The 25,329-nt window shown below is 40.2% G+C and overlaps 1 protein-coding gene and 1 long non-coding RNA gene across 2 annotated transcripts in view; both read right to left on the bottom strand.

Moving 5' to 3' along the window:
• Window positions 1-1,108: 1,108 nt before the first annotated feature.
• LOC111216933 lies at window positions 1,109-16,986 on the bottom strand. Its single transcript, XR_002664937.1, has 3 exons — window positions 16,899-16,986; window positions 5,010-5,059; window positions 1,109-1,405 (listed from the first exon to the last, which is right to left on the bottom strand). It is a non-coding gene; the product is annotated as an uncharacterized LOC111216933 (long non-coding RNA).
• A 55-nt stretch (window positions 16,987-17,041) lies between these two features.
• LOC111216932 (leucine-rich repeat and fibronectin type III domain-containing protein 1-like protein) overlaps window positions 17,042-25,329 on the bottom strand; it is a 54,472-nt gene continuing 46,184 nt past the window's right edge. Inside the window, exons 8-10 of the mRNA XM_022738593.1 lie at window positions 19,319-19,502; window positions 17,255-17,468; window positions 17,042-17,160 (exon numbers count right to left, since the gene is read on the bottom strand). Coding sequence (XP_022594314.1) covers window positions 17,042-17,160; window positions 17,255-17,468; window positions 19,319-19,502 — 517 coding nt within the window. The remainder of the gene's footprint in view (window positions 17,161-17,254; window positions 17,469-19,318; window positions 19,503-25,329) is intronic.

The following is a 25,329-nucleotide window of genomic DNA, read 5'->3' as shown; positions in this document are numbered from 1 at the left end:
CATAAAATCCCCATTTCACTTGTTGTTGTGTTTTATCCTTATTGTGGTCATTTGTTTCGTTATATTCAAAGTAAATCATTGGTATCAAACCATCGAAGACTGTAAGGTGTATGTCACATACAAACACAGACACTGTCAAACGGCAAAGGGGGAGCGAGGGGGAGTGAAGGGACGGGACAGCGCAAGTTCTGCTGGCCATCTTTTACAACCGCTTAATACATTTAACAATCTCAAGTGCCAGCGTTTAGTAGTAGGAACACTTATGGTCGCTTTCCAGTGTCAAACAGAACATCAGAATTCACCATTTTCACCACCAAATGTAGAGTCAGACTTGTGTGCTTGAAGTTTGGCTTTGAATAAATCCTCGCTGGTGTTCCTCAAGGCTTCTTGGGACACCAAAGGTTTTTTTTTAATACTCCGACAAAGAGAGAACCAGTCCACCATGGACGCAAACACACTGATTATTTCAACATTATTTAAGTCATCCGCAGCCAGAAGAGTTAGACTGATAATACTGGAGAGTATACTATTCAGTTGTTCATGAAAATGAGAGAGAGAGAGAGAGAAAAAGAAAGAGAGAGACAGACAGAGAAAGAGAGAGAGAGAGGGGAAGATAGATGAAATGAAAACACACGATTAAAGTGCCAGAGAAGTTCACCGTTTAGTTTGACAGTTTGTTATTATTGATGCTTCGAGACAAGACGCTGACGATGTGCTCGTATTTTCAATCCAAGGCCCAACATGTATTTTCTCTTTGACTCCTAAGAGATAATAGAGAGGTGTGTGCTTTTGGAAGTCTGCATATTCTCCCGATATTGTAATAATGCTGTCATAATACTGCAGTAATCCTTTGGCATATGACTGTATGCTGGAGAAAAGAGAAGAGTGGTGCCACCAACCATTGACGAACCACAGCTGAGAACATCCTGGAACAAATGTCTTGAAATGGGTTTTCCCAAATCCACAGTAATCCATCCATTATATTCCCAGAGCAGCATTTAGTGTCCGCGTAGATCCCAGCTGTCAAATGGAGAGACTAAATCCAGGAGCCCCGACAGATCACTGGATACTTCCTTCAGAAAAGAAGAAGAAGGAGTGATTCCCGACTGTTCAGTATGATTCCTCACATCCAAGGTTTCAAGCCCCAGATAAGCACCAAACACGGGCCGGGTTCAAAGCCCGGAGCCTGACCTGTATCCCACATGTCTGATCTGAGCGGCCTGGAGACTTGTGCATATCAACAGGTTTAGGCTGTTTATCCTCCTCCAGTTGCCTACAGGATGTTTACATCACATCCCATGGTTGTGGTATCAGGTGGCATCAGAGGGTCGGGTGTGTCTCTGGGTTGAATACCTGATCACTGCAGCAGAGTAGGCAGACGTGACCATGCAACCCATCGGGGCACCTAAAGGAGACAGGAGACAGCGATACAGGCTGATTGAGGCACTGTGTATATATTTTTATACTCTTTATTTGTTAAATGTCATTCCCTTAGATTGTTATTTCCCAGAAAAAAACAAAAGGAAAAAACAATATTATGACAGCTATAATGTAATAACAATTCACAAAAATCTATTGATAAGTAAAAGTAAAGGAAATCAATAAAAATAGAAGAAAAAAATGAAGAAAAACTGAAAGAGGTTTCACTCATTTCAAAATATATAGTAGCTCTTATTCCTCTCTCCTCACTACTTCCAGTTCTTCCTTCCTTCTCTTCCTCCTCCTTTCCTTTCCCCCTCTCCATTTTACTTATTGATTTTTTATACTGATATCTTTATATAATATTTTTCAAGTTTATCTAGATTCCTAATCCTGTGATTTACTATCTCTATTTTATAGTTTTCATTAACCGTGTCCTTCCATTTGCTTAATTGTGGCTTCTCTGGTTTCAGACAGTTCTCACCTGTTTAAGTGCTGCTACTGTTGCTGTTAGATTACTGTAATTAGAGACGCATTACGTCTGATCTTAGTTTTGTTTGTCAACTCATGGTGACTTATTTTACTGGCAGCAGTGGAAGTTTTATTACTCCATTATAAGTCCTGCGTTCAAATTCCTACTTAAGTTAGAGTATAGAAGTTCATCTGCAAGATATACTTATAATTCAAATGGTAAAAGTACTCATTAAGTTACTGTTTCATCAACATATTTACTGTTATTTCATCATTATAACTGATCCATTAACATGTAAGCAGAATTTTAATGTATGAGCTGGTTGAGAAGAATCTCATTTGAATTAATTTACACCGTGTTTGGTAGTAACAGTGTTTCAGAGACATATTTTAGGGACTGGTCGATGTTAGTATGTGAAATCTTACATCTTAAAGCAGCTAGTAACTATAGCTGTCAAATAAATGTAGTGCAGTAAAAAGTACTTGTACCTGTAATGGAGCAGAAGTATAAATTAACAGTGCATGTACTGTAGTTAAATTTCTCTTGCATTATCAGAACAAATGATGGTCTCTTACTGTGACTGAAATTCATACTGCTCTTCTCTCTTTTTTTGGTTTCACTTAAATATATTTTAACAGCCGGCCTCGTGTGGAGTTCTTCTCTTTATAGACAGCAGGTTCCTCGAGTCTTTGCTTGTTCAATGTTTATGAACCTACACACTTGAGACATCCCTTTTTTTCTTTTTTTTTTTTTTTTTTAGGAAAAACAAACGCACTCTACAAAAACCACACAAACCCCCACAGCATCTGCAGAGGCTCTATACTGTTGTTTTCCAATGCTGATGACTCAGTGTCTGCTCAGTCAACTGCTGAGATTTCAGGGCTTTAAAACCCATTCCCTGCCTATACATTGGTTTGGAAACTACCCCCTTCACACCCACAGAGCCTTATGTATTTGTACTTGAAACACAGACCGAGGCCAAACAAATGGCACCGTAGCACTTTTCACTGTCTGGTAAGTACAGCAGATGGTAAAGCTGTGTTTTGGTGCATGGGGAGATTGTACTAATGAAGAGTGAGGGAGCTCAATTCAAACTGTGCCAGCAGGGGGCGCTTGAAGTGTGATAAATGAAAAGTACAGTAAACTACACAAGTCCTCTTTAAGATGGAATATAACAGACAGCCACATAAGTAGATGGACTAATTCATCATTTAAAGACAGAATAATATTAATATATGATATATGATAATATATTCATATTATCATTGTTGTAAATTGACTTTATATATTGACTGAATGACTCCACCTGTAATAACTATTTAAAGTTTATCTCTTAACTTATTAAAAGCATATTGTAGCTACTGTAAAGGTCTACAATCATTCAGATGCCAACATGTGTACTGTACTGCACACACCCACACTGTTGGTTGAGAGGAAAGACAGAGACATCATGGAGGACGAGGTTTCAACATTGCATTGGTGTTTACTGTGCTGTGTATATTTCAACCTCTGAAATGTACTATAATGAAAAAAGCGTTTGGCATTTGATGCAAATACTTGATTTTGAGATGTGTTCATGATATTTTCAATGTGTTCAGTGTTTCATTTTACAGCAGATATGTGGCACTTTGCATTTTGTGTCTGCAGTTTTTGAATTTGTGTGAAGAGTTCTGAAATAATGAGACCTAGTTTAGAAAATGTGTGAAAGCGGATGTAAAAGACTGAAATGCAAAATGACTCAAGAGAACCTGAGAGACTGATGCACGTGAGAAAAAAAGTGAAATTTGACAAATGAATGCTTAATAGCTTTTAGGAATGAATGATGAAGCAGTAAAAAACATGTCAGCGCTCTTTAGAAAAAGCAAGATTTAAAAAGGAGCATCAGTTAATGTATTCAAACATTAATAAAAAGTTACGGTCTACAGTTCAGCTGTAATTTGCTTGTCTTTTGTTGTGTTTTGTTCCGTTTGTCTAGGACTCTCGAGCTGCATGAAACTGTCGTCTGAAATCAGCACACACTGATGAAGAGGAAGGAGGGGGGGGTGAGGAGAGGAGAAGAGTTGGTGTGGGAGGAAAGAAAACTGGCTGAAAGAAGAATGAAAACGAGGGGAAGGGAGACAAGAGCACGGGAGGAGAAAAAGACGCAAAGAAAACAGATGAGGGGAGAATGGAGGAGAAAATGTGAGAGTGAAAAAATAGGAAGGTGGTTATAGAAAGATGAAAGCACGAAAGGGCAGAGGAGAAATGAAAAGGAAAAAATAACAGAAAAAAATGAAGCGAGGGAGAAAGAGATCAAAGATGAGATCACAAAACATGACACATGAGGAAATGAGAGGGGGAGGAAAGGGGAAAAGAAAATATAGGACAGAAAGGTGGAAAAAAGGAGGCTAGGAGATAAGAGGAAAAAAAGGGGGGAGAGATATGGAAGAGAGGAGAGGGGGAGGAAAAAAGAAAGGAGAGGAGAAAAGAGAGCAGAGACAAGAAGAGAAAAGATGAAAAAAAGGAGATGATAGAAAGAGAGATGATGTATAAAAGAAGGAAAGTGAGTCAAGGATAAGGGGAAAAACAACATGAAAGGAAAAGTAGATTTTAAAAGAAAGAGAGAAGAAAGATGAGCACAGGAAGCAAGAGAAAGAGAAGAGGAAGAAAAGAGGAGAGAAAAAAGAGAAGTGTTAAAAGATAAGGAGAAAGAAAAGACAGAGGAGAAGGAAGGAGGAACGATGCTGAGACCAAGCGCCACCGGTCTGCACACTGTGGGGGATTGGGCCATTATATAATGACCCAATAAGGAGGAATAATGTTGTTTACTAAGGCAAGGCGATATTCACAGAGCACTTAGAGGTGAACTCACTCCAGGCCTGCTAATGGCTGCTCATTGCTGCTCTCTCTTTCTCTTTCTCCTTCATCCTCATTCACTCTCTCATCCTCCTATCTTTTCCTCCTCTCTGTTAAAGTATGCTTGGCATGTCTCCATGCCTCTCTCCCTCAAGACGTTCTGCTGGAGCTTCTCTGATGAAACAATGAGTGGTTACCCTCTCACCTGTGTGTACGTGTGTCTCTGTGTGTGTGTGTGTGTGTGTGTGTGTGTGTGTGTGTGTGTTTGTGTTTGATCTCTCACCTCTCCCGCCTCTTCTCCCTCCAGCGCTGTGAAGCTGAATGTAAGTAAATCTGAAAAACACACAAAACAGACAAATAAACAAGAGGATGGAGTTACAGCTCAGATAGATAGATAGAGAGATAGATAGATAGATAGATAGATAGATGATAGATAGATAGATAGATGATAGATAGATAGATAGATGATAGATAGATAGATAGATAGATAGACAGATAGAGAGATAGATAGATAGATAGATAGATAGATAGATAGATAGAGAGATAGATAGATGATAGATAGATAGATAGATGATAGATAGATAGATAGATAGATAGACAGATAGAGAGATAGATAGATAGATAGATAGATAGATAGATAGATAGATAGATAGATAGATAGATAGATAGACAGATGATAGATGATAGATAGAGAGATAGATAGATAGATAGATAGATAGATAGATAGATAGATAGATAGATAGATAGATAGATAGACAGATGATAGATGATAGATAGAGAGATAGATAGATAGATAGATAGATAGATAGATAGATAGATAGATAGATAGATGATAGATAGATAGATAGATAGATAGATAGATAGATAGATAGATAGATAGACAGATAGATAGATAGATTTGATTTGTTTTTTTGTGCATAATGTTGTTAATGTGCCTTAATATGGACAGTGTGATTCATTTTCTGTATTTTTATCTGATTTGATTTCTATTGTGCTAAGGACTGAGGCTTTGATACTTTGACAGTATTAATATAGAACCTAGACCTGCCTTATAATCAAACAACACATGGACATCTTCCTTTATACTATATGGAGCTTTAACAATTGTTAAGTGAACCTGCCATTTCCAAGAATTTTTCCAATCAGCAGATTGTTCACTGACATAAAATTGCAAATCTTAAGTTTGGAAAGTCCAAAGTGATGTTATCAAATGTTTCATTTTGTTGAACCAACAGACCATAAATACATTTAATTCAAAATGATCTAAAAGAGTGAAATTCAGCAAATCCACACACACACACACACACACATTTATATATAAGCAACCAATGAATAATCAATAACAAGAACGATAAAAAAGATGGCTAAAAGATAAATCAATGATACTAATTTTCCTGATAGAGAGATCAGTCTAGCTCTGTCTTCTCTCAGCGAGCTGTAAATCTGGGCTTCAGTTTTCTATTTGCAGACCTCTCTTCACCTTCTTCACGTTTAGTCTCTTCCCAGTCTCTCTCCCTTCTTCACCTCCCCCTCATCCCTGAGTTTTCATTTTCTCTCCATCTCTTTATCCCTCCATCTCTTCTTGTCAATAACTGTGTCTCAGGGCTGAGTGACTCATCTGCACTCCTCTCTCTGTTTGCTTGGCTGTTTCTCTCTTTCTCTCTGTTGTTTTTTTTTTCTTTCTCCATCTCACTAACTAAATATAAGTCTATAATCCTCCCTTCTGTCTCTCTCTCCTGTCTCTCTCTTTTTGTCTTTCTTGGATGTTTCTCTCTTTCACCAACTATAAGCCCACAATCCACCCGTCTGTCGCCCGCCCGCCTTCATCTGTCTCTCTGCTTTCTTTGCACATACACCCAGGTCTTTTTCAGATGGAGATTAAAAAGACTTTGACTTTGCTTTATTTTAGTCAAAGGGTTTATGAAGCCACTGGCAATGTTACACTGCAAATTATATTCAAAGGCCTCCCTATAAAAATAGATACCAGGAAACAGCAGAGCCTGAGTTGGGATTTCTCTGCTTTCTGTTAATGTGCATTCACAAGATTTATTTAAAGTAAGCAGCTACTTTAACTGCTTCAAACTTTAAACAGAAGCTGCTTTGTTATTTTTTTACATGCTATTTTATTATGTTATTTAAGCTTTTGAAAATGGAAATAAGGAACAGTTTAGAAATAAAGCAGATTATTATAACATTGTTTCTCTGGTGCTCTCACTTTAGATAAGCTGGTTAAACTGGGGACTTAATTCTTATCAAAGATCCTCTATAACAGAAGATGATGCATCACAAGCAGAGCCAATGGTAACAAATGGTAAACACTTCCTGTCTCCTAAGTGGGCGTGGTCATGATTGCTTGTACATGTCAAAATATAACAACAATATAATACAACACTAGATACAGTTTGAACTTGCGCTGATTTTGCTGCTTGTTTTTAACTGCTAGCTTATATCTGATCAACCCAGAACAAGATCATATCAGTCTAACACTCTGTTTTCCCGCCAAAAATGGTTAAATAATAACAACAATAATAGTATTATCAAGCAAAGAAAGACATGTTTTATTCCAGTTTTAACGTTAACTTCATGGTTGCATGTACCCAGGTAGCAAAATAACATGCGTTGGGCTATATGCGTGTTTTCTTCTGGCCCTGTACATGCCTGGTGCCACGGCCCGAATCTGGCCCATACACAGCATGATTATCAGATGCACATACACTTCCACATCTGGACCACTTCTGGCACACGCACAGAAAATCTACCATCTGTCAGTCAATACTGGAGGATAACAGCCGGAATCTGCCCTGGGATCTGGGAGTACATGGACTACATGTTGGGCCACAAGTTTCATTCTGCTATATGGGTACAGGTCACTCTAAACTTCTGTGGTTGCAGCAGTGAACCCAGAACCAACATGAGATCTCTGATTTGTTGCTGAGACAGAGACAGGTCTCTAATAAAGTAAATTTTCTCCTGATCTGCAAAAAATGTTCTGAAGATCTGTGGCTTGTGAAAAATGATTTATTTCAGTGATTATGGGGGGAAAGAATCATAATGTGTGATCAGGTTCACTTCTCCCATTGGAGTGAACAGACTCAGAGCTGCTGCTGGTCTCCTAAAGGGGCGGGGAGGTGGAGAAACCATGTGACACAGTTACAGGAAATGATTGTAAATGTGCTGTCTCCTTTCTCAACTGTCTCAGCTTGTACTTTCCATATCAGGGCAGGGCTCAGAGGGGCTGCAGGGGTCCGTGATGTGGGACGTCAATGTGCCGCCAAAGGTCGGACGAACATCATGCATTAATTTAGCTCACCAATCTAAACATAGGATTAACCCTTACGCAGTGACGATATGTTAATGAGTCTTCTGTTATCTTCACCAAGCTTTCTTAGTTGCCTAACCTAGTATAATTACTTTTGTTACTCTGTTTTATGTGTTGTTATTTTTCAGGCAGCTGCTGGAGGCACAGCCTTGGAGTGAAGTGATTTGAAGATGAGCAACACTCCCAGTTCCCTAAGCTGTATATGTATATATTCCTTTGATGTGATTATTTTTCCATGCTGTGGAAAAGACTGTATTGTTGAATTGTTGGATAAATACAATGATTTTCCGTTCAGAGCACAGCACATATTTTTTCCTTTGCTTTGGTTGAAGGAGCACTTCCTCTCCCTGTGAACTCCCACTTTTGTTATCTTTTCCCAGGACCCCCCCCCTCTACCCCCACCCCTGCCCCCACTGCTGTGAATGCATATGTGTGAATTCATGAATGTGAATGACGAAGGCCTCCTACTTTCCCTGGATACATGCAACATGAAAATAAAAGCACATGAATCCATGCCACTGTGTGTGATGTGACCAGCAGGTGTCACTGTGACGCCGTGCGGGGCGGCTGCTGCCTGCCGGCCTCAGTGGAGGCTGTGTGGCGGTCGCTAACAGTTTAGTCACTGTGCCATCCTGCTGCTCAGTGCCAGGCTTGGATAATAAAAGCACACTGAATGACGCCCCGATGCCTCGTGGCTTTACAGAGCGCACAGTGATGCTATCTGCCCGTGGGTGCCTACGCCTCTCTGCCCTCTGTCCTTCTCCGTGGTAACCAGCGAGGTGGGATGGTGGGATTGCATTGGAGGGGAACCTGTGTTGAATGAATGTGTGTTTTTGTGTGTAGCTCGTCTGCATGTGTGTATTGGTGTACTGTTCTGATGTCCGGAGAAAATGATGATGACAGTGCATTTCTCACAATTTATATATATATGTAATTGTGCTTCCTCTTAATGCATATGTACACTGAACTGTATTTACAATGCTGCTCTTAGGTTCATTACTAATTCCACTGCTTACCTGTCTTTGTGTACTATATAATAGGGTTGGCTGGCCCTGGTACACACCCGTCTACAAAGATATTGTTGGCATCTTACCTCCACATTTATCCAATTTAATTTAGCAAATAAGAGTGGGATCTACTGTTTATGCTCTGAGAACGTGAATCTATAAAGTCTGTTCTGTCCTACAGACAAGAGAGAGAAAATCAGGGAATCTATCGCTTCACTTTAATGGTGTGGAGCTTATGTACCTTTCAGAGTTTTTGAAGTAATTAATTTGGGTGGACAAGACAAGGTGTTACCTTGCCAACTCTGCAAAAACCTGGATTAAATTCAGTGGCAATATTTAATAAATTCTTTGCTTTTACGACAGCTCTGTGAGGCAACTATGATGTGGTTAAGGTCAGGGGAAGACTATCATTACGACTGATTAAAAGATGAACGTTAATTGCAGGTTCCCCGCAGAAAAGTTGGAAATGCTACACACATCTATCACCCCGACCTCTGCACCCTCCACTTTCCATCTCACCACACAGAGAACACACTTCTTCCTGCGTTCACAGTGAATGTCGGCACTGGACGTAAACGCAAAAGCGCAGGATTGTCCAATACGAACAGGGTCACAGGGTTGGCTTAGGTTTTCGGCTACTACAGTACAATTAGAAAAGCTACTAGTTCAGTTAATTATTGGAAAAGTTCAACACTTGCTGACTCATGCTTTTATATTTAACTGAGGTGAGAATCTGTCTCTGAGCTTAACAGATGTGTGCCACAGTTGTTGCTCTATGAGACTATGATACTCATTGTGAAGGAAACAAACTGTTAAACAGATAAAGTACAGTATTAGACAAATTGAAATGTTGCCCTGATGATTATTCTAGAAGAAAATGTAAAGGGAGGATTCATCCTTTGGGGGACATCAATGTTCGTACAAAAATTTGTGCCAATCCACTGAGTAAACATTAATTTGACCTGATGGTCGTATTGGGTGAAAAGTCAAGGGCTTCCTCCTTTGGGGACGACGCACGTCTGTACAAAGTGTCATGGTAATCTGTCCAATAGTTACTGAGATATTTCAATTTGGACCCAGGTGGGGGTCTGAGCATCTGACATACAACTTGGCGTCCCTGCAGCTGGATAAAAACATTAATCATGCCTGAGCTGCAGATATTGTAAGAAAATATGTTGACAGGAAAAGTTCTGATAAATTCAATCTGAACATTTTGCAACCTTGCAGTTATATATCCTTTAAAAATGCATCTCCATTACGGTTACTACAGCGTACGCTGCATATATATGTATATAAGTGCTGTTATTATTCTAGTGATATGAAGGGTGAAGTAATATGAAATGATATGAAAGCAGAAAAAATGGTTTACATATACAGTATAACTGCACAAACAATGCATTTTGTGTTCCTGTGGCTGAAAGTGCCTGTGAGTGAGTGAGTGTGTGTGTGTGTGTGTGTATGTGTGAGTGTGTGTGTGTGTGTGTGTGTGTGCCTGTGAGTGAGTGAGTGTGTGTGTGTGTGTGTGTGTGTGTGTGTGTGTGTGTGTGTGTGTGTGTGTGTGAGAGTGTGTCTAGTGGGAGAAGGTACTGATGGCAACTCGGGGAGCAATGAATCAGGCTGACCAACAAACAGCGGCTCAGTTCATTTGGACTGCAGAGGAAGCAGGTGCATCGGAATTGCTGCTGTTTGTGTGTATGTGTGTTTTCTCTACTCAGTGTGTGTGTATAGATATTAAACCCACAACAAATGGCCTAAGGGCCAATGGGGGGGCCGTGGAGATTCCTTCCATGAGAAAAAAAAATCTGTGTGTGTGTGTGTGTGTGTGTGTGCATACATGCGTGGCAAAATGTGTGTTTTTAGATGGGAGGTGTATTATTACTGGGAGGAAAGGGCCACGAAATGATGAGCAGATAAAAAAAGAGGATGGAATGTTATAGAGGAGTAGTGGCATATGGGGATGTGGATGATGGATGGAGGGATGAAAAACAAAGGAGGAGATGGAGAAAAAGGAAAAGGAAGTAGGGAGGAAGAGCAGAAACCAGGGAGGGGGAGAGGAAAAGTCAACTTTTAAATGTCTATACTCAAAGACTTAACAGGAAGAGAACACTAACTCCAAACAAACCGCATCCTATATATTTAAGGTGGGGTGGGGGGAACATCTAATTTGGGGGAAACAGTGAGATAGTGATTATTTTGTGTTCTTTTTAATTGTGTTTATCATCATATTGGCCCATATAACAAACAATATGTTTTCCTTTTTTTTTTTTAAGTTGAAGTCATTTAACATCTCATGACTGCACATTTACACATTCACAAGAGCATCTTTGGTCTCTGAATGGAGCACCCAGCCCCTGACTTAAAGGGAGCGTTGCATTATGGGTTTGTAGCCTTAATGTTGCCAGTCAAGTCTGTTTACAGTGTGTCTTAGCCCTAAACTGATGTTAACTCTAAACTAGAGTTAACATCAGGCCACTCTAAACTCTAACTCTAAACTAGAGTTAACATCGCTGTTTGTTTCCACCTCTGGACACAGATCTCTGTGCTTACAGGCATGACGTTTAATGCTGAACTCACAACGTTTCTTCAAGACTGGTACGTAAACAGCTCCTAATGCTAACTTTAGCTATGTAGCAATAGCAAAACTGACAAATAGCTTCTTTAACGCATGTATCCATACTGTAGACAGTTTAGCAAGCACTGTAAGCACAGGAAAAACTAAACAAACTCAAATCTGTGACCTGAAATGTCGACCGCCTGACATTTGAAACACTGTGAACAGTAGAATTGCTGCTATTTCAGCTGTAGAGGACTGAGAGGAGGTCTGAGCTCTGTATCCATGCAAGTGCTTCTCAAGAAACAAGAAAGACTGTACTTCACTTCTAACCCTTTTTACCTACGTTATCCGGGTTATAGCATCTGATCACAGGCATTCACTTGATATAAGCACAGTCACAGTCTTGTTTACAACTTGTATATGTTTTTTCTCTGTGGCCTGAAAATTGACGTGATGCGAGGATGTGTGCAGATAGGTTATGTTGAGACTGTCCCATCTGTAAAAAACGAGCCCACAGGTCGTCTGTGCAGCAGGTTTTTATGACCCACAGTTACGTTTTGTTGCTAGGCGACATCTAGTGGTCATAGTAATGATGACAGGAGCAAAGGGAAAAGATGATATGACATATATGACATATGACACTGGAGAGCGCTGTTCCATTCCCATGTGAAACTAGCTTTTTTTGTTGTTTCTATTCTACATGATGATCCGATATACTTAAGCACGTTGTTATTATTGTAACCAGGACGACAAAGGTAGGTACGCGGCTCTCGGTGCAGTCCACGTGTTTATTATGGTAAACCTGACAACCTGGGTCTGGTACGCCTGCAGCCATGGCGCCGCTATTTCAGGAGACACTCCTATGGGTCGTGTCAGAGAGGAGAAAAAAACGACCTGTATGTCTGTTGAGGTTGGAGGAGCTGGTGTTATGTTAGTGTTTTGTTTCTCGATAGATTTCTGTGTTTGTTATTTTGGCCTTCGTCCACTCTGAAGCTGGAATACACTCTCAATTTATTGGAAAGCATTTTGTAAACGAATACACCAGTTACCATCCACTAGTAATTTGTTCCCGTGGCTTCTTGGGACTTGGGGAAGATGGGGCACAATTTGTGTCTTGGCCATACCTACACGGGACACGGCGCTCTGATTTGAACATGTTTCCTGTGCGTTTACACCTGCATGTGTGATTTTCCAGATCCAGATCAAACGTCCACACTTGTGTTAACATGTGGAAATGGGGTCAAAGACAGAAGGAACAGTGTGTGTACGTCACTCTGAAAGGAAGTCAACTCCAATTACTGACACAGAAAATGTGAAGCAGGCTGATGCAGAACCTGATGGCACAGAAAAGATCATCTCCTGTCATGTTCCTGTCATGTCGCTTGTAAAACCTTTTCAGAGTGAAGGAGGATAAGGTCATACAGAGCCTGTATGTGTCGGGTCGCGCTACAGACACACATGCTCTGCTTGTTTGCTTAAACAGTGAATGAAGCCGCTCACCCCCAATGCATTAACGTTACGCTCCATCCATTGAACGATACAGGTCCAATGTTTGAATTCACACAGAGATAAAAGAAGAGAAACGGCTCATAAATTGTGTGAAGGGGAGAAAATCCTCCAGAGCTTTGATAGATACCTCACATTAGGGTATACATCTCAATTTTAGAGTGAAATTGCTCAAAGAAATCTCACAAGATAAAGAGAAAAGCTATGGCGTCTGATAACAGACAAACAAAACGACCTTGAACTCAGATATGAAAGGAATGGAGAAGAGAAAGGAAGCATCATAACAAAACAGCTCATTAAAATCAAACAAATGACTGCAGGGAGGGAGAGAGGGGAGCGGTGAGAGAGCCTGTGTGTTCATTTTCTTTGTCTGAGCGGAGCCACAGTGAGAATTCCTCTCCAGAAGAAAAGTGAAAATGTAAATAAATCGCACCAATCACACCAACAGGGCGATCTGAGATCTTGTTCTGAGTAATAACCTCATAAACATCTATATTGTGATATTGCAATATTGTGATATTATGAAGGGATTATTTGATAGCCTACTATGCCCCTTGGAGGAGCTTCATAACTGCTTCTCACGCTGGCTGATAAAATCAGGCACATTTGAATTCTGGCTTTGGCTGATGTGAAGTCACCTGCACTGTCATTTATTAGCTTGGAGAAAAGTTTACCTTGGGCCCAAAGTCCCGAACTTGATACAACAATTAGCTTAGCTTACTTGCTCACCCGTGTTGTGTAGTGTTATGTCATATGACATCTTTGGCACACAGGAAGTGAAGGTATAGCCAGTGCTACTGCGGCTTAATTGCATGCTAATCTCATGTAGCTACTGTATCTCTGTACTGTGCTCCACATCCTTGCTGTTATCCTTGTCGAGCAGTCACAAACACTGATTTCCTTTTTTTCAGTTTTACATGTTATTCACCCAATTTTTTTTTAATGTGAGGAGGTTGCCGTCATGTTTTTAGTGTGCATGCATATTCCCAGGGGTGGACAGTAACAAAGTACATTTACTTTAGCTCAGTCATTCAGTGTATTTTCCATTATCTGTACTTTACTTGAGTTTTTTTTTTTTTTTTTTTTTTTTTTTTTAGTACACTACTTTTACTCCACGACACTTTAAAGACAAATATTGTACTTTTGACTCCACGACATTTCTATGAAGAACTCCTACTTTGAAGATTTTTTTGTTTTTAGTCAGTGGAATGAATTTTCTTTTATTTTCTTTTTTTTTTTATTTTCTTTCTTTTTTTTAAAATTAGATTTTGTAGAACATACACTCTGTTCATCACAGGAGAAAAAACAATCACAGCCAACCTGACGGCGAAGTTGGTTGGTCGGTCAAATGACTTATGGTCATTTCTGTAGTCTTTTTATTCTACAGATTCTACAAGTAAGTGAGTACATTCAGTAGGTTGTTTCAGACTCATTAAGTTCTGTAAATGCACTGTTGAACAATACAGCAAAGCGCTGACATAAAAACGCACTATTCAGACTAAAGTATTGGGGAAATAATTGACCAGAAGGATCTATACTCTGACTGTCTGTTTAGTGTGACACAGATTTTGATGATTTTTCAGCTGTTCGTCCTCAGCTGCAGAAATTTAGCGTTTGGAATTTGCTCTAGCTCTGATTCACATTGTGACATCACAATGGTTGCTCTACTGTGATGGTGGCAAAGGCTCATGGAGATTGTAGTATTCAGAAAAAACACAATTTCTCAGAGATATGCTCAAATAATTACAATCGGGGCCATAACATACACAACACCTGCAAGACTGTTTCTGTGTTGAGGAACACTGAGGTTATGTCAGTCACCAGTGGCTCCACCCACTTCATTTCTCTATTAACAACTAACAACTCTGAATGAACAACAGGATATTTGAGACCAGCCTCCTTGATGGAGCATCTTTGGTATGCAATATATCAAGCTGCATCATAAGCACTTTCCTAAGGAATCATTCTTCACTCTGAATCAAACTGGGGAGCTTTGTGAATTTGAGTGTGTATTAATGTAATTCCTCATTCATTCATTCAGCTTCACATGCTCTTATAAGAGGGAAAATAAGACGTTATGGGTATGTTATGGTTTTATATGGCTGCTGTTATAACACACATTGTTGCCCTGCATTGATTTTTACAGGAAGTATTAATATGAAATCAATTGGACTGTTAAAATCTGTTTACTGGACAGGAAACTGCACAGGTCTGTGTGTGTGTATGTGTGTGTCTGTGTATATGTGTGTGTGTCTGTGTGTGTGTGTGTGTGTGTATGTGTATGTGTGTATGTCTGCGTGTGGTGTGTGTGTGTGTGTGTGTGTGTGTGTGTATGTGTGTGTGTGTGTGTGTGTGTGTGTGTGTGTCTTTTTGCAGCTTGATAAAGTGGCAAATGCCCATTTCATTCGCCCTGAGGTAGCAGCAAAGCTGCAACATCCAACTGTGTGAGTACTGTGTGAAAGTGAGTGTGAGTGTGTGTGTGTGTGTGTGTGTGTGTGTGTGTGTGTGTGTGTGTGTGTGTGTGTGTGTGTGTGTACCTTATCCAGGTGAGTGACTGTTCATTAAAGTGTATTTTTAATAGGAGTGTTCAGTTGGTGCTCAGCGATGCAGGCTGATTGAACTTTGTCTGCATGGTTCACTGCCTGTCCTCTCCATCACTTCCTCTCTCTGTCTGTTTCAGATTTCAATTTCAAACAAACTTCACATGAAACTCTTTCTTTCTTTCTTTCTTTCTCTCTCTTTCTCTCTCTCTCTCTGGCTGCACTAAGTCTGAGGTGTATCATATTCAATTGAATTCATTCAGGCAAAAAAACATGTGTGAGTTACATTCTACATGTCTGGGAGCAGGACAAAGGCCCCACCCCCAACAGTCTAGACCCCTAAACCTGACCATTTGATGTGACAAAAACTGCAGCTGAAAATACTGCAAAGGAGCTGGAGTGAGAATCTAACTATGAATCTGATAGTATATATATATATATATATATATATATATATATATATATATAGTATATATAAGGGGTGTAACTCGTGCCATGCTTGTACCATAAAGGTTTAGTCCTAACCACAGCTGCAAGGGTTCGAATCCAGCTGTGGCCCTTTAATGCATGTCATCCTGTCTCTCTCTCCCTGACTTTCCTCTCTCTCTCTCTCTCTCTCTCTCTCTCTCTCTCTCTCTCTCTCTCTGTTTCACTGTTGCTACCAAAATAAAGGCAAAAATCTGCCCTTTCTGCAGACAATTAGATACATTAATCTTTCTGAGAAAAACATGAGAATAGAGTGAAGAAATGTGCCTTTATGTGCATTTCTTGCATTCAAGAAACAAGAAGACATCCAATTTTAAATTATGTCCAGTTTTCCACAAGTTTACAAGTTTACAATAACGCCTTTATGTTTCAAAGTTAGATTCATAATGAATTAAAAGAAATGTCATGTTTTTCACGGCTTTTTTTTTTAACTGTACGGAAAAACATACCGAACCATGAATTCAAAACCGAGGTATGAACTGAAAAGTGAGTTTTGCGTATCGTTACAACCCTTTTAATATGAAAATCTCTGCTGCCTAAATACCTAAACTTGACACTGGTAGTAACAAGGAGTGAGGATCTTGTTACATTTTCCTTCCATGAAATCATGAAAAACAACAACAATAGTACATTTCCATCAGGAAGTGAAGGTATCTCACCCCCTGCCTCGTAGAATGAAATCAGCTCTAAATGCAGATACAGTAAGTGTCCATCCTTCCCACCTCCCTCCCCCCGTTCTTATCTGACAGCAGCTACTCACCAATGACAGGAGCCGCTCCTCAGCTGAAGTGGAGTTTGGCTCCAGACACCAGCAACAAATAAAAAAAACTAAAAAAAACGGGGTAGGGAGGTGGAGTATTGGTTTGGGCTTAAAGATTGGTGGGTTGTGGGCTGGACTGTGTGTTATTGGGAGATGGCGTCATCTTCCTGGGTGGGATTTAAGTCCACTACAGTTGTCCCTCGAAGAGAAGCCCCTCCCATCCCCTCTGATGATGATGACGGTTGGGAGCTTTTATTTGCACCTCCACCTGGGAGATGACAAGATGGAGTCAGATTAGCAGAAGTAGGAAACAGAGAGGAGTCACATATTGGTTTTCCTCCTCCGGTTACCTTGGCCTGCGGAGGAGGAGGATGGAGGCAGAGCGAGGACGTTGGCTCCGCCTCCGCCTCCTCCGTTGGTCTGGGAGCAGACGTTGGCTTGGCGTGCGGCGGCTTTCTGTTTGTAGTGGTTACTGTGCAGCTTGTACTTCATCAGGAGGATAAAGATGAAGACGAGGACAGAGGCCACGATGATCCCCCCGATGATGATGATCATAGTACCACCCAGGAACTGAGGATGAAGAGTTAAAGCGTGCAGACAGTTAGTCCTGTGATCTGTGATCTGATCTCTCCTGTCAGGCAGATCATTTGCCAACATCATGAAATCACAGACGGAAGTCTTTGAAGAGCCCTGTACAAGTGAAAATGTATCCGCAGCTCCATGACAACTGAGCAAATCCAGCTGCCGAGGAAGACTGTGTCATGACTGAAAGCTCCAGAACAGCTACTAAATGCACCTTGAAATGAGATTATTGCATTTCGGAAATGAGCGGATGACAAAATTTTTTATCTTCACAAGTTCCCATTCTGTAAATTCTCACCCAGTGTGTGTTGACGTGTGCAGGTCCTGTTCACTTGAACTGACCCTGACTTTTAATAAACAGTAAATAATACCAACTATGATCAGTGGCGATTCTAGAGTCCGTTGGGGCCCTAGGCAAAAATTTGCCAGGGGGGCCCCTTGAATCAGCGTTTATCACCATTATGTAAAAAACATCAACGAACATACGAAATCTAAACATTTTTTTTATTCCAAATGTTCACGTTAAGAAAATTTTCAAAATATAAATACAAAGAACAATAAAAACCTAAATAACTAACTAACTAACTTCAATGTTGGTAGGTCCTAAATAATCCACATTATAATGCTCATCAACACATAAAGCCCCTTTTAGTTCAGCAGATAACTGCAATAATCTTTTCAAATGTGTTATGTTAATTCCTCTGGGGCCACTCATTTGAAAAAAATCCCATTAGCCACTTGAAATTTCAAGATGGCCGTCATTTCTGGCAAAGGAAACATATATTTTACCACTGAAGTTTACCCATGGGACAACTTTCAATGACTGCCAAAAATAACATTTCCTAGCCTGAAACGGCAGCCATCCTCAATTTTGGAGTGGCTAATATATGCAGTTATCTGCTGAGCTAAAGAGGGCTACTACCGCTGAGCAGTGTTGGTGACTTTTAACGTTAGAACCTCTGAAATGTTTGAGTTTTTATTATGTGAATAATGTTTAAATTAAAACTACAGGTCTCTCAGTCTATGACTTTTCATAAATATATGTTTTGGATGTTTTCTAAAGCCATGAAGGTATTAAAATAAAAAAACACAAGATTTTTGAGCATTTATTCCTCGGACCACAAAAGCTGTCAGACAGACCGCTGTGCAGGCTGTGTCCATTTGAATTATGCCAATTTTTCCATTTTGCGGTTTTCGTGCATCTATTCTTTTCACAGTTTTTTGTTTTCATCCAACATTAGGCCTGCGTTTTTATATGCGGATCCGGAGACATGGGAGTCTGCTCTTGACATGAGAGTCTGCAGATGCAGGTGTGTGCCACAGGTGCGTCAGGTGGTGCAGCATGGTCACTATTAGTTAATCATTCTCTAATGTAATCTACCCCCATCCTCACCCCCCGACCCCCAACACGACATTATATGTTTTCCTACTCAGATGTCCCTGCAAATCGTCCATTGGTTATTTAAAGGGGAGGGAGCTGCATTTTGAGACAATGCTGTGGAGTCAGCTCTCAGGGGCCCCCTAACAGCCTGGGGTCCCAAGCAGTTGCCTGTTCACATGCTGCACCTCTGCACTCTGATATTTCATAGGTTTCAGATTCTGTTGTATCTAATTAGAGTTTTTTTTGGTCCCAATGTTTTCAGTGCTCAGTACACTTCATACATGTGAGACTGAGTAAAAGACTTTCTCAGCTACAAATGAACTGGAATATTCATTCAACACTGTCTCCATTCCCCTGATAATTAGAGCCACATTGTCTTTTCCAGAGAATTCCTGCCGCTGAGCTCAGTGTGTTGTCAGACTGACACCACTGTAACACGGCACTCCAACACACTAACCTGGTCTCGTATAGAGTGACAGCGTCCGTACTCCGTCTCTGTAGTGAAGGACACGCAGCCCACCAGCTTGGTGCCTGTCAGGGCAGTGATGCCATCATCGTACACGGCCAAGACACACAGCTCGTAGTCCCGCGATGACGCCAGGTCGCTCAGCAGGAAGTATTTGTGGTTGGCTGGGATCATCCTGAATGACAGGAAGACAGAGAGGCAGATATTTTATTTTATTTTTGTCCTCCTTTGTAGATTATTTGTAGAAGAACAATTCTTCCACAAAACAATAATTGGAGTTCAACAGTAGATCTTCACTGACAAAAACAACCTGACATGATGAGTCAGTTCAGGTCTTCTCACTGAGCAGACACATCTGTAGCTGGCTTTCTTTAGTCTAATCATTTTTGTCATTTATTTTTTACAAGAAGTCCAGCGCCCATAAATAAAAGTCACAGGACCCAAGAGTGGCTTGTTCACTGGACTGAGTGGTGAATATTTCTGTCTGTGAACCTCAGACAACCCCGGTCACAGCAGGCGACAGATGGAGAAAGATCAACGAGACATTCACATCCAACACCAGAAGTTTGTTCCACACTTTGATTATGTGTTGACAAAGCCAACTCTGTTACGGCCAAGAGATGTGACTGAAAGCTCCACAAAAATCTAGTAAGTGGACCTTTTGGGTTACAGAGTTTTTTGCTGACACTTTTGAGTTGTTTGGCAGAAAACAGAGACAGATTTTCAGACGTAGTCAAAGGTCATTAATCTGATCTGAACATTAAACCACAGGAGTAAAGACTGGAGAGGTCACATTAACTCCTCGCTACCTTCCGCTCATCATCTTGTCACTTTCTGTTAAAAAGTCCAGTGTTAATGAAGCAGTAAATACAGTGACAGAGCTTCAACAAAAATCTATTTCCTTAACTGTGACTCTGACAGTTACTTGTTCTGGAGGAGGACAGTGTTGAAGGGGTTTGCTGCTTCGTATTGAATCACACAGAATGAAGGAAGTGACTGGATTTCTTTCTGTCCCTACAATATATGCAAGCATTTTTTCCCTTATTCCACATAATAAAACTTTGGAGAGTTTACTGCATTTTTTACAAAACTATTCATATTATTTCTGTGCTGAATAGGCTGTTTTGCCTTCTATCAGAAAATACAAGTGTTCAGTATTTAGCTGAGACCAAGTTCTGCTGATGTAGAATTAAACACTCAAGTTGCAGAAGTCAGAGTGTGAAGTGTAAACCCTTGTTAAGTTCTGATGGAACTTTTCTAATAATAAGTATTTTTACATTATACACGGCTTTATAAAACACTAAGCTTTGGTTTGACTTCTTTATCATAGCTTCATGAAATTGCATTCTTGCAAAAGTATCATCCACTGTCATCCACTCTCTGCTGCTTCAACTGAGTTACTGCACTTTCTCAACTGTAGGTGCATTTTTCGACTCTGACTTCGCTCAAGCGTCATCACAGACTGAAACATTTACCAGGGAACGACACATCTGTATGAAAACACTGTGAAGCTACACAGAGGACTGCAATCAACAGCCACTGTTAAAAAGTACGCTCTACTGCAGCTTAAACAACAGCTCATGCATTTCAATGAACACCAAAACTGTGTTGTCGAGAACCTCGCACCAAATCTTTTACATATACTATGAGATTGAAGACGGTTCCTCTGGTTGTTTCATAAAGATTCTGCACTACAAAATGACAGTTTGTCTATGTCTTCTATCTGCAGACAAAGGCTGTGGCATATTCAGCAACTGGTCTCAGATCTAATCATGTAGCAGTAAATAGTCCACCAACTGTAGAGCATATGTGCCAGAACAAGCACGTGTGCACCATCATCGATGTGTTCTCATTTCGCTGTTAATGTGCCAGATGTAAACAACGAGGGGGTCTGTTGTAGTTGTGATGCTGCAGGTTGTGATGAGTTGAACCTGAATCTAATCACAGGCAGAAACAGGAGAAAATCAACCTTGGAACAAATAAGATAGAAGATGCATTTACGCAGAGGAAAAATTGTTACATTCAGACACATTCATGACATGAAAATAAATCACCCTAAAGTTTGAGCTCTATTTACAAAGGTCTGTACACACAGACACACACATTCATTTTAAATAACCTCGTCTTTGATGGATCTGTTGTCTAATACAGTTCAAATTTTTTTTATTTTCTCATTAACCTGTGGACACACAAATAAAGATGGACAAAGCCTCCATGAGGTCACCCACAGGTTTCTGAAGAAGCTCAGAGCGAGCTCCTCCACTGTTCCCATCTTGGCGGTGACCCTAACTCCTAGCTAATCCAAAAGAGGAGGGGCATGTGTGGAGCTGAGAGCTCGCCAGTTTGTGGCAAGCATACACTCATCCACCTGTCACTCAAAGAGGCCACGCCCTTAATTATACAGAACTTTAAGCCTTAAAAAAATGTAAACAGGTGAGTTATATAAAAGTTCACCCCCTGTACAGTTGTCATAAAGGAGGGTATTAGTTGTAGAGATCAAAACTGTTTTCTGTACCAGTTTGTAAACATGTTTGTTCCTGCTGTAAAGTTGGACATTTTAACGTGGGAATCTATGGGGACCGACTCAAGTGGTCATTAGAGGAACTGCAGTTTTTGGCACATGTTTGCTGGCTTCATTTTTCAGCTTCAGAGGTTGCTGCTTGGTTACAACATATGGACTACTGTTTGTAAATTGGTAATTATGAATCTAAGTGAACAAAAACTACATACAGTAGGTCAGGGGTCCATTCTCTAGCCTCTTCTATTCAACATCCACGTGCTCCCCCTTCCTCAGATTATGGAATATTATAGCATGTCTTACCAGAATTATGCAGATGACACTCAACTCTACATAAGTGTCACCAGGTGAACACAGTCACAGTGAGTGGATGTGCCAGAATTTTCTACAACTAAAGACAGAAATAGTTGTTTTGATTAAGAGTGCTCACCTTGAGTCCATGACACTCACATCTACAAATTAAAACAGAAATCTTGGTTATTGGCCGTTTTTCAATGTTTCATTTCAGCATGTTTTCTCAACAGCCACGTGAAGATCAGCCTCCTACCACCTTAAAAACAGCAAGAATTCAAGGATTTATGTCTAAACGGGATACACAAAAAACTTGTTCATGCGTTTATTTTGAGCAGGCTGGACTATAGTAATGATGCCTTCACAGGTCTTGGTAAAAAATCAACCGGACAGCTGCAGCTCATCCAGAATGCTGCTGCCAGCATCCTCACTAACACCAAGACAGTGGAGCGCATCACATCGACCCCTTAAATCGCAGCTCTGGCTTCCTGCGTGTCAAAGATAGATTTCAAAATCCTATTCCTTCCTAAATGGTCTCAGGCATAAATACATCTCTGATTTTCTTGTATGTTACGAAGCATCCAGATGCCTCAGGTCATGTAGGATAGGTATATACTGAGTGATCCCAGAATCAGAACCAAACAGCTTTTAGCTTTTCTGCTCCTCACCCTGTGGAACAAGCTTCCTGAACACCTGCTGAAACTCTCAGCTCAGGTGAATCAGGCCTCAAAACATTAACAATAAATTACATCTTTTAAATCCTTAACTAATTATCTTCTTGTTTTTGAGGGCTTTTAAATGCAATTTTAATGTTTTCTTAATGTCTTATTTTGAATGTATTCCCATGCCTTGAAGCACTTTGAATTGCCTTGTGTCTGAATGGTGCTGTTTTAATAAACTCGCCTTGCCTTTAAATTAAATGTGATGCTGGAAAGTGAAGACGTGTCCCTTATGTTTGTCTCAGACCTTTGCTGTTCAATCATGCAGACATGTCTAGATTCTTGTATTGATATTGCAGTTTTCATTCTGTTTCAGCTGAGCTGAAGAGAGAACAGCAGAGATCAAACACGACAGTCTCATAAAGAGAAGAACAGGGGAGATTTCCAAATGAAAAAGACTGAAGTTGAAGTAAAATTGGAGTGGAGAGAATGTGTTCACACAGAGCAAAAGACAGAAGGAGCAAAAGAGAAGAAGGGAATGGACAGGGATGTTGCACTTTCAATTTTCAGCTTGAAAATCAAAGGGTACAAGGCAGAGTGAGATTAAAGACGGATGGGAGACAAGGAGGACAGTGGTGAAAAGAGGAAAGAAGAATAAAGGGAAAGAGAAAACAGGCAAAACAGGAAGACACGGAGGAGAAGTGATGAGAACTGGGAGACGAGGTGAGACAGAAACAGGAAAAACGGGGAAGGAGGGGGAGGGAGTGAAAATAAAGAAATGCCACGGTGGAAGAGTCAGAAAAACAAGCGGGAGATGAGACACGATACAGAAAGAAATAAAAGAAACAAGAGAAGAGTAATGTATTCAGTGACATGAGCTGAGATGAAAATGTACACTTTTTTTGTTTTGGGCCAGACTCAGAGAGAGAAGCTGAGAACAGCCTCCTGTCAGGGCAGAGTCATCATCACTGTTTTACTCTTACTTTCCAAGTCAGTCAAAGTCAGAGTCAACTTCAGTGTTAATTCTGCCTCATGCAGGATCCAGCTGCTGTTTCTCCTCAGTATAGGCACATACAAGTATTACATAGAATAACAAAGGCTTAAAATACAAGGATAGAAAATATTTTGGAAAATATTTTTGGAAAAATTTGGAAGTTAAGATCCGACCTGAAACAAAACATCCTTTTCTGATTTGTTCCATTTCCATTTTTTGTCTCTTTGCTATTGCCAACGATAATAAGTAGAAGTCAACAGTCTCTGTCCTCATCAATTTACATAGAAGAAAGTCCACAGCTCCATTACTAGAGTCAGAGGACAGATCCTCCTGGTCAAATATGACTCCAATACGTGAAAGTTGTTCAGTCAGATGTTTACTGGAGTTAAAGTACTGGAGGACTTTAACTATACTGAGGTATTTATGAATACATTTTTAAGTGAACACATTGTTGTATTGTTCCACATTTAAAGAACTTAATGTATCTGAAACAACCTACTGACTGACTGACTGACTGACTGACTGACTGACTGACTGACTGACTGTAGAACCTGTAGAATAGAAATCTTGGAGATTTAGTCAGTAACGCTAACTTTGCATTTTCATTAGCTAACTATGAGTAGGCTATGCTAGCTATATTAGCGATGGATTCAAATACAACAACTTGGCAAACTCATAAGAAATCAACCATGATATAAAAGCTGGTTTTTTGTAGACAGTGAAGAAGTCCGGTCGTGGTAAACACAGCAAACATTTAAAACTAAATTAATCTTTCTTTATTTCAAACACAGAACTCAGATCAGACCATGGTCTCTGGTGAAGAATCTTCTGCTTCATCTTTATCTAAACCTGGAGACACACATTCATGTTTTATTAGGAGCTGATGACCTGACACCACCACATCCACATCCAGATCCACATCCAGATCCAGATCCAGATCCAGATCCACATCCACATCCACATCCACATCCAGATCCACATCCACATCCAGATCCAGATCCAGATCCACATCCACATCCAGATCCACATCCACATCCAGATGCTCTGGTGTTACTCTCAACTAGCTTATACTTTGTTTTGTTGCAGTAACCTTTCCAGAGCACTGATGCTTAACTTAGAAGTACAATGATACATTTAATGTAACTAACATAAACACTTATGAACTCCTCACTCAACTATATGATATACTGTATATTTGATTAATGCTCCTGGACTGATCCTCTGGTCCTTCACTGCTGATTTACTGAACATGTATAAAGAAAACACAAGTGTGTCAGAGGTTTGGTTGGATCACAAACCAACAATAACTTAACTACTAACAAGCATTAGTGTGTGTGCAGCCAAAGCCTGATATAAAATATATATTACAACTACTGTTGTCTAAAACAGCAGTGAGCCACATGGCTGACAAGTTCCTTCATTTACATGAGAGACCACCAACAACAAACTATCCTTTGTTTAGGAGCTTTCTCTGATGTCAGAGAGGTACATGTAATTCAACACCTCCTCCTCAGTTGCTTCCCTCTTCACTGACAAGTGG

The sequence above is a fragment of the Seriola dumerili genome, unplaced genomic scaffold (assembly GCF_002260705.1).
Source record: "Seriola dumerili isolate Sdu_G_001 unplaced genomic scaffold, Sdu_1.0 BDQW01000036.1, whole genome shotgun sequence".
Taxonomy (NCBI): Eukaryota; Metazoa; Chordata; class Actinopteri; order Carangiformes; family Carangidae; genus Seriola; species Seriola dumerili.
The sequence above is the reverse complement of the archived record's forward strand: the minus strand, read 5'-3'. Positions and strand labels throughout refer to the sequence as shown.